The 13,346-nt window shown below is 36.6% G+C and overlaps 1 protein-coding gene across 9 annotated transcripts in view; it reads left to right on the top strand.

Moving 5' to 3' along the window:
• Positions 1-13,346, top strand: part of ATG13 (autophagy related 13) — a 66,371-nt gene that overhangs the window by 38,971 nt on the left and 14,054 nt on the right. For all 9 annotated transcript variants that reach the window (XM_037838581.1, XM_037838580.1, XM_037838588.1 and 6 more), the window contains 8 exons: positions 3,749-3,830; positions 4,778-4,858; positions 5,318-5,437; positions 7,063-7,109; positions 8,292-8,432; positions 11,276-11,316; positions 12,006-12,102; positions 12,457-12,555. In XM_037838581.1, coding sequence (XP_037694509.1) covers positions 3,762-3,830; positions 4,778-4,858; positions 5,318-5,437; positions 7,063-7,109; positions 8,292-8,432; positions 11,276-11,316; positions 12,006-12,102; positions 12,457-12,555 — 695 coding nt within the window. In that variant the 5' untranslated portion in view covers positions 3,749-3,761. The remainder of the gene's footprint in view (positions 1-3,748; positions 3,831-4,777; positions 4,859-5,317; positions 5,438-7,062; positions 7,110-8,291; positions 8,433-11,275; positions 11,317-12,005; positions 12,103-12,456; positions 12,556-13,346) is intronic.

Raw genomic sequence — 13,346 nt, 5'->3', positions numbered from 1 at the left:
TCAGTTATAAAGGGGCACAGGGGAACTTTTTAGGGAGATGGAAATATTCTACATCTTGACTGTAGTGGTAATTACAAGGGTGTGTGCATTCTATAAAGTTTACAAATTGCACACTTAAAATGGATGGGTTTTATTACACGTAAAGTATACCTCAATAAAATTGATTTAAAAAAATTAATTTGAGATGGTTCGTGGATCTAAATGTGAAAGGTAAAACAATAATGTTTTAGAATAAATTGTAGGAGGATATTCTTCATAATTTCGTGAGAGGCAAAGATTAATAGACTGCAAAAAAGTGCCAGTTATTAAAGAAAATATTGATAGTTTGAACTTAATGGAATTCAGAACTTTATCAAAAGACTCTAGGAGGAAATGCCACTTGGTAATAAAAAGAATGAGCTATTAACATACAACATGGATGAATCTGAAAATAATTATGCTGAATGAAAGAAGCCAGACAAAAAACAATACATACTGTGTGATTCCATTTATATAAAAGCTCTAGAAAATGCAAATAGGGATCTATAAGTGATACAAAGAATATCCGTGGTTGCTTGGGGAACGGCAGAGTGGGGACGGACGAGGAGGGGCCAGAGAAAGGGATCACAGAGAGGCATGAAGAAATTTTGGGATTGGTGCACTATTTTGTTTGTGGTGATGGCTTCACTGATATATACATTTGTCAAAACTTATTAAATTGTATATTGTAAATATGGTCACTTTATTGTTAGTTATATCTCAATAAATAAGTTTCCACAAACTGGGAGATGTTTGTAGTACATGTGGCAACAAAGTAGTTGTATCCAGAATATATAAAGAACTGTAATTGAGTATGAAAAAACATTTTTTTTAAATGGGCAAATGATTTGAACTAGCAGTTTATAAAAGAGGATATCCAACTGGCAAATAACCATATGAAAAGGTGCTACTGGGGGAAATTCAACCATCAAGGAATGGCAATTAAATGGATACTACTATAACCCTACTAGGATGGCTAAAATTAAAGGAAGTACCAAGGGGTAATAAAGAAGTGAAGCAATTGGAACTCTTATACACTGCTGGTGGGAGTGTAAATTGGTACAGATATTCTGGAAAACTGTTTGGTAGTATCTATGAAAGATAAATGGGTGTATTTTCTATGACCTGACATTTCTATTCTTGACTTTACCTCCGATAACAGTAAGTATTTATGTATGCCAAAAGACCTGTGCAAGAATATAATGGGTAAAAACAGGAGACAACCCAAATGTTTGTCCGCAGTAGAGAATTGATAAAGTGTTATATATAAATAAACTACTACATACCAATGAAAAAGAATAAACTGCTACATGCTGCTATAGAAAAGAATCTCACAGACATAAAAGAAGCCACATACAAAAGAGTTCATACTCTTTTATGTCTGGCCTCTTTCATTCAGCATAGTGTCTGTACAATCCATCCATGTTGTTACGTTTGTTAATCGATCATTCCTTTTTTCTTTTTTTAATCATATTTTTTTATTCTCGAATATAACATGTATATGTTATATATATATATGTTATATATATATATATAACATATATATATATGTGAAACTTTCCAAGTGCAATTTAACAAGTCGTTAGAGAGCAGATTTGTCCATTTCACTACGTGTAAGTTATATATCTCAACGATCAACGTTTTTTTAAAAACCTGTACTCATTTCCTTTTCCAGCTCTCCCCTTTTGTTTCTCTCTCTCCTTAAAACTAGTTGTCACTCTGGCATCCCTGTTTTTTGTTTGCAGAAACCCTGTCAAACTTGCTTCTCAGATACCCAGTCTGGGTGCTCCTTTGTCTCCTTTTTTGCAGTCAGTCCTTAAATCCTAGCATCTCTTCAGTATTTCCCAGTCCATAGTCTTTTTTTTTTTTTTTTTAATTCAGTTTTATTGAAATACATTCACACACCATACAATCATCCATGATATACAATCCACTGTCCACAGTATGATAACATAGTTATGCGTTCATCACCACAATCTATCTCTGAACATTTTCCTTCCATCAGAAAGAACCAGAACAAGAATAAAAAATAAAAGTGAAAAAAAAACACCCAAATCATCCCCCCATCCCACCCCATTTGTCCTTTAGTTTTTATCCCCATTCCTCCACTCATCCATACACTAGATAAAGGGGGTGTGATCCACAAGGTCTTCACAGTCACACAGTCACTCCTTGTAATCTACATTATTATATAATTGTCTTCAGGAGTCCAGACTGCTGGGTTGGAGTTTGGTAGTTTCAGGTATTTACTTCTGGGTATTCCAATCCAGTCCATAGTCTTTTGAAATCATGCCTGTGGTAGAGTTTTAGCCTTAACCACAAGCCTGAATTATTTCTAAGGACCTAAGTGGTTTCCCTGCATTTAATGCTTAAAGGTCTTCTACATTATGTCAGCAAAAGTATCTTTTTAAAAACACCATTCTGTTGATACTATCACTAATATTTCTAAACCCACTTTTCCCTCTAATACCTCTTTGTTCATGCTTTCTCTCCTTAAATACTCTTCCTCATACCATCCCTATCTCAAATATTTTCAAACTGAAGTGTTCATGTTTGTTATTAAAGCCATGAACCACCCCCCATCCATCCCCAAGGTTAAACTGATTTAGTGGTCTTTTGAAGGAATGTAAATTAACTTATTCTATGTTGATTTAGTAGAATTTTGTCTCTTTAAAACTCCTTAGTCTTTAGTATAGTGGCAATAAGCCATTTTTTTAGTAAGTTATTTAAAGCTCAAAGTTTCAGATTCGAGTAAAATGTTTTGTCCTCGTCCAATTTTTGGGTTCCTAGATGTAGCTCTTTCTGTCAAATTTATTTTCCTCAAAAGATAACTTCCACATCTTAGTATTTTTCACTTTATCCTTTGTTAGGAAAAAAAAATTTCCCTCCCATTTGACTGTTCCTACAGCTAGTAGACAGTGCTGTCTCTGTATGCTTTGATTGTAGCAGTGCGTTTTAAAAAGATATTAGTCACACAGGTGAGCTCACAGCCCTCCCCCCTATGTGGGACCCGACTCCCAGGGTTGTAAATCTCCCTGGCAGTGCAGAATATGACTCCCGGGGATGAATGTGGACCCGGCATCGTGGGACTGAGAGTATCTTCTTGACCAGAAGGGGAATGCAAAATGAGACGAAATAGTTTCAGTGGCTGAGAGATTTCATATGGAGTCGAGAGGTCACTCTGGTGGACATTCTTATGCACTATATAGATAACACCTCTTAGGCTTTAATGTATTGGAATAGCTAGAAGTGAATGCCTGAAACTACCAAACTCCAACCCAGCAGTCTGGACCCCTGAAGACAATTATATAATAACGTAGATTACAAGGGGTGACAGTGTGATTGTGAAGACCTTGTGGATCACACCCCCTTTATCTAGTGTATGGATGAGTAGAAAAATGGGGATAAAAACTAAAGGACAAATGGGGTGGGATGCGGGGGATGATTTGGGTGTTCTTTTTTCATTTTTATTTTTTTATTCTTGTTCTGGTTCTTTCTGTAAGGAAAATGTTCAGAGATAGATTGTGGTGATGAACGTATAACTATGTTATCATACTGTGGACAGTGGATTGTATACCATGGATGGTTGTATGGTGTGTGAATGTATTTCAGTAAAACTGAATTTAATTAAAAAAAAAAAACCATTTAGGTCAGCAAAATAAATCTTAAATTGCCATTAAAAAAAAAAGATATTAGTCACGTTTTTGATCACTTTTTTGTTCTGTTTTAGATTTCTATAGATAATGGACACTGATCTCAATTCCCAGGACAGAAAGGACCTGGACAAATTCATTAAATTTTTTGCTCTCAAGGTAATATGCCTATTTTCTTGAGCCTATGCATGTTAGAAATAACTTCCATGCTTCTTTTTGAGAACCCTCTTTGGAAATATAGCATGACAGCTTGCAGCTTGCCCATTTTGAAAGATACTTCTGTCTGTTGTAAACCAAACTGTGAAATTTGGGGGTGGTGCTGAGGGTGTAACTAAAAAGTAGCTTCCAATTCTCCACAGCTACTTGCTCAAAAAAAATTTTTTTTGCAAGGCTGTTTGCAGAAATGTCAAGCTATTATGCCAGGTTATTGGCACAGTATGTTCTCTTGGGGTGGGAACGGAGACTGAGCTGGAATGGCCAACATATTGGGCATCTCTTCATAAGCATCAATTTATCTTGAAATGCCCAACTTTCATTTATTATTCCCTTCCTAGGAAATAGGGGATTAAAACTGAATTTAAAGTGGTTTAGAAGTTATACTTTCCTAAATCTAAAATAAAATTGTCTTCACCTCTATCACTCCCTTTTTCTCAGCCATGACCATGCTAGAACAAGCTATGCAAACAGATTCTGGTTATAAAATTATTTGGGAGACTTCTGCCATATGGGCCAAATGATATGAATAATTATAGAATTTCATGGTTTAAATCTACTATGATTATATAAGTTTGTGGTAACTTATTTCTTTATGAAAGTCATAGCCACCATGTGCAGCTTTCCTTCTGCCATGTGAGAATATCACAGATTTCAAGCTTCAAGCTTGTAATTCCACTAATTGGTTGACACTATACCCTTAGGATTGTTTACTTTTTATTTTTTTTGTATAGTATTTTCTCTTTTGGCTGTATTCTTCAGTGTTTTAAATTCTATCCTTCCCTGAGATAAAGTTATGATTAATTGGCATCCTCTTCACCCTGCTTTGGATCAGGAGCCAAATCAGTTTTTGAAGACTCTTCACCTTTTTTTTTTTTGTTTGCTTTTTTCAGACAGTCCAAGTGATTGTTCAGGCTCGACTTGGTGAGAAGATTTGTACTCGTTCATCTTCATCCCCAACCGGTTCAGATTGGGTAAAAATTCTATTCTTTGCTAAGGAATATATTGTGTTTGTCACAAAGAATGAATTTAAAGTCCTCACATGCAGTAATAAGGAATAGTGTTTATAGTACTACTACATCATAGTATTTAAATATCTAATTCCATTTGATCCATTCACTTGGAAAGTATTTTTTTTAATCAAGATGCTAAAAAACATTTATTTGGATTTATTTGGTTCTTGGCTTCCTGCCATAATAGGTGAAAAGTTAAGCTCTTGGTCTTTGAAAGACAAGAATATTATCTTTGTAATAGGTAATTTTCTTTTTTTGACCTGAGATTTGGGGCTTTGATGCAGGATATCTCTTAAGGGGAAGGGAGAAGTGAATGAATGGCCTCCTTAATGAATCAGAGCAATTATCTGCATTATCTAACAAAATCCATAATTTTCCTGTGAGTATTTAAGGCACAAAATTCCCTTTTTTGTTTTCTAGTTCAACTTAGCAATCAAGGACATCCCAGAGGTTACACATGAAGCAAAGAAAGCACTGGCAGGGCAGCTCCCTGCAGTTGGGAGGTCTATGTGTGTGGAGATTTCACTCAAAACTTCTGAGGTAAGATTACGGCTAGGGTGGTATCTTAACTTGGCACTCTGGCCTGTCACACTCTGGTTCCAACTCAGTTCTTGGCCTTATTCCTGTCTCTTCCCCCTCTGAACTTCCCCTCATTCTCTGAAGAGGTCATTGTTTTTGTACCCATTATTCCATCCATTTGGAGTAGGCTCTTCGCCCTCATCTTCTTATGACATATTTCCATTCATCCTTCAAGACCTACTTCCTCTAGAAAATCTCCCCCTTCAGGTGGTAAAGGTAACCATGTTCTCTTTACACTTGCCTATGGGACATTGTTTATATGGAGTGTAACTTGCCATATTGTCATTCCCCTATAGAATTGGAGGGAAAGGCTCTTGTTAAATCATTTGAAAAGTGTCAGTCTTTCTAAGGGGCAATTTGGGCATACATATCAAAAGTATTAAAAACATGTATACTCTTTGAGTTTCTGTTGTGGGTGATGAAAAAGTTTTAGTAACAGACTGTGGTGATGGTAGTACAGCATTGTAAAAGTGATGCCACTGAATTATACATTTAAAAATGGTTAAAATGGCAAATTTTATGTTTTATATATGTCTCCACCTTAAAAAAAAAAAAACAAAAACAGAGTAAAGTCTAAAGAGGAGCTATTTGGTAAGCTCAGGGCATTCAGAGTATGGGGCCCAGGGCTCCAGAAACCTAAAATGGATGGCAAAGGCTGGAGGCACACAGCTGGCTGCTTTGGTTAGGTATGTTTCTCCAAAGCTACATGTTCCCTCCTGCCCCAGGGCTCTGATGACATATCACCCCTTCTCTGGCCTCAACCCCCTTACATTTTGTCAGCTCTTGCTCATCTTTCAAATGCCATCTAAAATGACATTTTGGAAGGGAGGCCTTCTCTGACCTTACAGTCTAAAACATGAGGTCCTCTTGTTAATCAGTCTTATAGTATCCAGATCTTTTGCTCCCTGACATTTTATACTGTAAATTACATAGCCATTTGTAAACTTATCTGCTTAAGGACTAACTCCCTCAGTGGACTGTGAGCTTCATTGTGCAGAGACTGAGATCTCTGCCCATTGATGTATTTTAAAAGCTTAGTACATGCCTTGTACATACTAGGTGCTAAATAAATTATCTGTTGGTATTGTGGAAAACAAAACAAAACCGAAAACATGTTTACTCTTTGATCTAGCAAATCCAATTCTGGAAATTTGCCTTAATAAATTAATTCAGGAAGGATACAAAGTTTTAGCCTCAAGACTGTTTATCACAATGTTGTTTATAGTAGTGAAAAATTAGAAACAACCTATATATCTAAGAAAAGGGGGACTGTTCGGATCAAATGACAGATTCACTTGATGGAATGCTATGCAACCATTAAAAATGATGTAGAATTTTTAGTTATAAGGAAAATTCCATAGTATATTTATAAGAAAAAAGCAAATAATAAAAATAACATATATAGTGTGAACTGAATTTTATTTAGAAAGGTGGCTAGTTGGATTATAAGGTCATATCTTTTTTTTTTTTCTTTTTGCTTATCTGTAATTTCCAAAATTTTTATAGAGGCTGTGTTGTGCTTTGTAATAAGAAGAAAAATGGTAGTTTAAAAAGACAAATAAAACTGAAATATTTTCCCACTACAGGGAGATTCCATGGAGCTGGAAATTTGGTGTCTTGAAATGAATGAAAAGTAAGTATTTTTGTCTTATGGTCCTTGGTTGTGGTAGCTGAGGTTAAAGCAGATGATGTCATATGAAAAGCAAGGCTTTGTTTTCAGAGTCATGGAGCGCATTCTGACCACTCAACAGAGCCAATAGGTCTTTCCTACAGTTTGCTTCAAGCTTGGCTTCTAGCCTAGGCAGAGAGATGACCTTCAGAGGGAGTGCCAGCCCAGAGAGACTCAGATACCACAGGAAGAAGAGCAGCAGAGAAAGCTGAAAGGGATCCGTTGTTTTCCCAGAATACACAGTTCTCTGATTAAATCCTTTGCAAGCTCTTGTGAGATAACTACTCTATTTTGTCTGTTTTCTATGTGGCAGACATCCAATAAGATTTCCCCTCACCACTCCTTTTTAAAGATTCTGTTGGTCATGGATTGAAAATGCATGTTATTTTCCTCCCCCATTTTCTTCTTTTAAGGCAGATCAGCTTACTTCCTGTCTGAAGCTTCAGTTTTCAAGACGAGTATATGGGAAAATTGAGGAAATATCAACACATCAAAAGAAAAATCTTAGTGATAAGTAGAGGTGGTGTGGAGGTTATTTTTCTTTCTTAAATAGAAAGTGATTGCCTGGTTATGGTCCACAATTAGAGTACAAAACAGACTTTTCTCCTGATTTCCTGTTAGATGTATAGAGGTAGACAGCTCATAAGATAGTACACTGAAATTATGTTTGCACACTTAGTATATATAATTGCAATATTGAATTATTGCTTTTAAGTGTGTTTCTTTACTCTTTAGAAAGATAATCTCTTCAAAGCCAGGAAAAATATATCGAGCACTTTTTAGTGCTCATCTATCTGCCTGTGTCTGGTACATGAGAGAGAAAAACTTTGGCTTACCTCAACAATTGGTTGGTAAACTGATGAAGAACTCTAATTATGCCTTTAGTTCAGAATGTGTTTTAATAAATTTAATATTATACAGTTCCAATGCTAATTTGTAACCGTCTCTTTTAACTGTGATACTTTCTGAATGGTGTATTTGGACTACAAAGCAGATAATATTTCATCAGAATTCCTGAAAATTGTTACCAAATTAATCTCGGTCACTGGATAAAATGTAACTGTTGTCTCTATATCCATTGCATTTCTGTTCTTTGTTTTAAATTAGTTTAAAATGAGAAATTGACAGTGTCTATCTGCTCCTCAGGTGTGATAAAGAAATCAAAGTATCCTACACGGTGTACAACAGATTGTCATTGCTTCTGAAGTCTCTCCTTGCTATAACTAGGGTGACACCAGCCTACAGACTCTCCAGAAAACAAGGGCATGAATACGTCATATTGTACAGGTAAACAGCATAGATGCTTATCTTCATTCACTCATCAGCCTCATCACTTTACCCATTGCCTGACTGACATTCAGGTATTCTGTGATTGTTTTTTGGATGGGTGATTGGTTGGATAGTGATATTATAGCTTTAATATGATCATTTATCCAACCTTCCTTATGAACCTCTGTTCCAATTATCCTCAGTTTTCCAAAGCCATCAAGTTCAGGGTCCTTGGCCTATGCATGGTCATGATTCCTGTGTTACAGATTTTGAGAGCCTACTAATATATATCTCAAGCTGGAAAGGAGCTTAAGATTTTAACTAGTAGGCTATCCCAGGAAGAATCTAGAACCTTCTGTAGTCCAGGGATAAATGAAAATTCTTTATCTAATAAAAGTGTTAATTCTGTTTATCTAATAAAAAATGTTAATTCTATTTAAATTTATTAGTTAACCATGAATATAAAGAACTGGTCGACAGTTCTTTGAACATTTTCTTTTGAGTATTTCACTTCAGTACATATTTATTGAGTGCCTTTTTAGTGCGAGCATTGTACAAGATGCAAGGAAGAACAATACAGGGTTCCTGTCCTGGAAGTATTTCTAATCTAATGGGGGAAATATTTTGTTTGCATAATTATAATAAAAAGCAGGATTTGAGAACTGCATGGCAGCAGTTTCAGGAAGTAAATAATGGAAGAACACAGAGGAAGGAACAATACATTCTGGGTAGGGGGAACAGTGCAGGTTTCATGGAGGATTTGGCAATTGTACTGGACCTTGAGGGAAAGAGAATTGCAGCTGGTAGAAATGAAGGAAAACCATCATTCTGGGTAAAGAGGCAACAGAAGGCAAGGCATAGAGGTGGGGAACAAGGTATGAGCTTTACTCAGATTGTAAAATGGACTGTCATGGTTGAGTAGAGGGTATGTAGGGCAATGTGAGAGCAGAGCATGGAAAGCCAGGCGTTCCCAAGTCATCCAAGATTCCTTTCTTTTCTACTAGTGACAAGCCATTGGTTTTAGAGCAAGAGGCTTATGTGTATAGAACAAGAATTACTGTAGCAGGGAGGGACCAAGGAAGAGAGATTTAACTAGTTCTATTGAAACAATCCAGTACTTGAGAATAGTTATCAAATCATCCTTTAACTTCCGTAGCAATAATCTAGCCACACTAACCATACGTATTTTTCCAAGTCTTTACTAAATTTTTGTTGTCTTCTCTGTAGTTGTCCCAGGTTTTAAAGTTGAGTGTTTCATTTGAAAATTACTATACTTATTCAAATATAATAGAAAGATTACTTTCCAACTCTTAGCTGCCATTTCCCTATGTGAAGTCCCCCTTAACTTTGGTTCTTTTGTAAGTAACCTTACCACATTGCTAAAGGTATCATCTTAGTTAACTAAGACTTTCAGTCTTTTTCATACCAGTATTTAAGTCTTCCTTTATTCTGTATATCTGGAGTAGCATGGTATTGCTCACTGTATGTTTATCAGTTAGTAATGGTTTGGGATGCAGATAAGTTGCTTAAACCATAGAGGAGTAGGTGACCCCAGAGGTAAATTTGGATCTCCTTTTTTTTTTTCTTTTTATATTACTGTTAGCAGGTTAACAGTATAGCCTTATACCGTTGAAGATTAGCCCTGTCTCTTTTTTTAAGCTGCATCACCATTCTTTTTCCTTTTCTGATCTAGTCCCTGCATAATTACACTGTAAAAAATCTGTTGTACATGAAGACTGAATTAAAGTTTTATTGTCTGCTATCTGTGAAGAAAACTTTCACTTTACACCTGACTGGCATGAACAAAGTATAGCAAGAAAAAGTTTAACTTAGATTATTTTAAGTACTGTACCAATATTCAAATGAGTAGTGAACTGATTAAACATCAGTTCTTTATTAAAGGGTATCTAGCAGGATTCCTCTGTGGTAAGACTTTATTAACATCATTCCTATATATTTGGCAGGGTCATCATACTGAGTTGAGTAGTTGAGACAGACTGTGGCCCACAATCTTAAAATGTTTACTATTATTTAAAAAAAAAAAAAAAAAAAAGAATTGGCTGACCCCTCCTTTATGATGTCTGTCTCTTTTATGCATGTATTTTGTAACATTTATAACATTTATTTTCTGCCTTATCAGACTGTAATTTCTGAGGCCTAAGATTGTCTGATTTGTCCTTACCTTGTTCCTAACATGTAACCACAAGGCTATATATTGTTGGAGCTTACTATTTATTAAATAAACCCAGGTATGGTGTTTAAATTTTAATAAAATTACCTGAAAAAATATAAAAAACATTAAATGTTTTGCCAATATAGACTGGCCTTCCCAAGGAGACTCTGGGAAAGTTCTACAATGTTTGTGTCTTTATATTTTCATAATAGTCTCACCTAGTTAACTGTTCCTGGTGGAAAAGGTTTTCTAATTTCTTAACCCATTTACTTTGGAACAACTTGTGACAAGCATGGAGCCTTTCCCGTAATTGAGGATAACTATTCACCATCTAGTACTTTCTGGTACCAGTCCCAGAACTCTTTGCCAATTTTGCATTTATGTTCTTATATTTCCCAGTAGGTATACTTTTAAAATACATTGCAGGAGCAGGGGGAAGAAGTTTAAATAGTTTCTACTTAATTATTATTTTCTTCATTTTTTAACTAACCCTCCTATACATCTCCATGCCTACAGCTCAGTCAGAGTAGTTAGTAACATTATTGTTCCACCAGGAGAGATGTTCATGCAGATGTTTGGAACAAAGGGTTTGTTTTGTTTTGTTTTGTTTTTGTGTCCAGGTGGTTTGGCCATACAGGCCCTTAGAATAAAGAGTCAGGTAACATTTCTTTTTCTTTCTTCTCTACAGGATATATTTTGGGGAAGTTCAGCTGAATGGCTTAGGAGAAGGTATGTATCAAGGTTGAAAAATATTTGTAGTGGTAAGAGCTCTCCTGACTTCAGAGATGGGCTTGGTTGCCACCCATAATGATATGTAGTATGTAAGACAAGTAAGGAGAAAATGAGGCAGGTAAGTGGTCCAAGGAGTGCCGAGTAGTTTTCCCCAAAGTTCCAGCTACTGCCTATTTTCCTTATTTTCTATAATTAACTGCTAAATGTTTCCGATGAGCACCAACAATTTTGAAAAATTGGAAAGAAAGCCAGAAAAACTTTTCTGGGAAGTGTTATCTGCAGGCCATAGCTCTTTCCTATAGTTCTGGAGTGGCAGCCTGAGAAGGGAGTGTGATTACTTCATAAATTGAGGTGTTTGTCTGACAAATTCCTAGTGCCCCTTCTCTGCCTCATTGGGCGTGTGACACATTTGGGCAGGGTTGGATAGATCTCATTCAGATATTCATTACACCTCTTTGAAGGGAGTTTCACCTAGAATTAGAAAGCTGCCAATATTGGGTCAATATAGAATAAATTGAAAGAAAAAAAAATACAGATGGAGAGAGAGAAAAGAAGTTGAGGCTGCTGTATTTGTGGTGTTAGGTGGGTAATGCCATAGATTGGAGAGTAGGCTGATTCAGGGGAAGGCAGACTGGAGATAGGGTCACTGTTCTCTGGAAAAAAAGCTGATTTATCTCTTCTTCTAGGCTTCCAGACAGTTCGTGTTGGGACAGTGGGCACCCCTGTGGGCACCATCACTCTTTCTTGTGCTTACAGAATTAATTTAGCATTCATGTCCACCAGGTAAGGAAGCTCTTTGGAATTCTAAAGACCTCTTCCAAAGATGTTAAAATTCTTTTATTCCCAAAATCCAAGTCTCAGTTACAATTCAGCTCTGCCAATGCTGATATCAGTCCCCTTTAGAAGAATAAAAATCAAGAAAGAAAGAGCACAGTTGCCAGATTAGAGAATTCTGAGTGTCTCAGAGCCAATCTGTCCAGAATGTAGAATTGGTGGTTTATGTTTAAGGATGCAGTAGTTATGGCTCTGGTAGTGTCTATGATGTAATGGATATAAGGGGAAGGGGTCCTTTGAGGACTTGGAGGGGGACTGGAAAGATATTCTAACAAATATTGTAATCTGCTAATTGCATTGCAGGCAATTTGAGAGGACCCCACCTATCATGGGGATTATCATTGATCACTTTGTGGATCGTCCCTATCCCAGCTCCTCACCCATGCACCCCTGCAATTACAGGTGAGGTGTGTAAGAGATGCTCCCAGACTACAGCTAGGCAGAAGTATCCATCTTGTACAGGCAAATAGAGCACCTTTATCAGCACTCACACATGGAGAGAGGGCACTGATGGAGACCCCATGTGGAAAGAAATGGAGTAGCTACCTTCCCTTCTTGCTATTGCCTATTAGGTTCTCCAAGACTTGGGGTATACAGAATGTCTCAGAAAATTCCTGGACGTTGTATTAGTTTCCTAAGGCTGCTCTAATAAAGTAACACCAACTTGCTGGCTTAAAACAACAGAAATTTATTGCCTCACAGTTCTGAAGGCTAGAAGTCCAAAATCAAAGTGTTGGCCAGACCATGCTCCCTCTGAAATGTATAGGGAGAATCTTCCTTGCCTCCTGTAGCTTCTGGTTTGCTGACAATCTTTGGTGTTTCTTGGTATGGTGCTGCAGCACTTCAATCTCTGTCCCTGTTGTCACATGGCTTTCTCTATGTCTGTGTCTCTTCTCCCCTTCTTATAAGTCATATAAGTCATCCCTATCATATTGGATTAAGGGGCACCCTACCCTTAATTTTAACTAATTCCACCTGTAATTACCCTGTTTCCAAATAAGGTCACATTTGCAGGTACTGGGGTTAGGACTTCAACACATCTTTTTTGGGGTACACAATTCAACCTGCAACAGACATTTTGTATCTTGATGTAGTATTTGACTGTTCTTAATAGCAGGTTCCTTAGGGACTACAAGAGTGGTGGTAATTTGTGGAATGTCCTTGGCAATTGAAATGGTTTTCAGGTTGCTATC

The sequence above is a fragment of the Choloepus didactylus genome, chromosome 6 (genome assembly GCF_015220235.1).
Source record: "Choloepus didactylus isolate mChoDid1 chromosome 6, mChoDid1.pri, whole genome shotgun sequence".
NCBI classification, from domain to species: domain Eukaryota; kingdom Metazoa; phylum Chordata; class Mammalia; order Pilosa; family Megalonychidae; genus Choloepus; species Choloepus didactylus.
The sequence above is the reverse complement of the archived record's forward strand: the minus strand, read 5'-3'. Positions and strand labels throughout refer to the sequence as shown.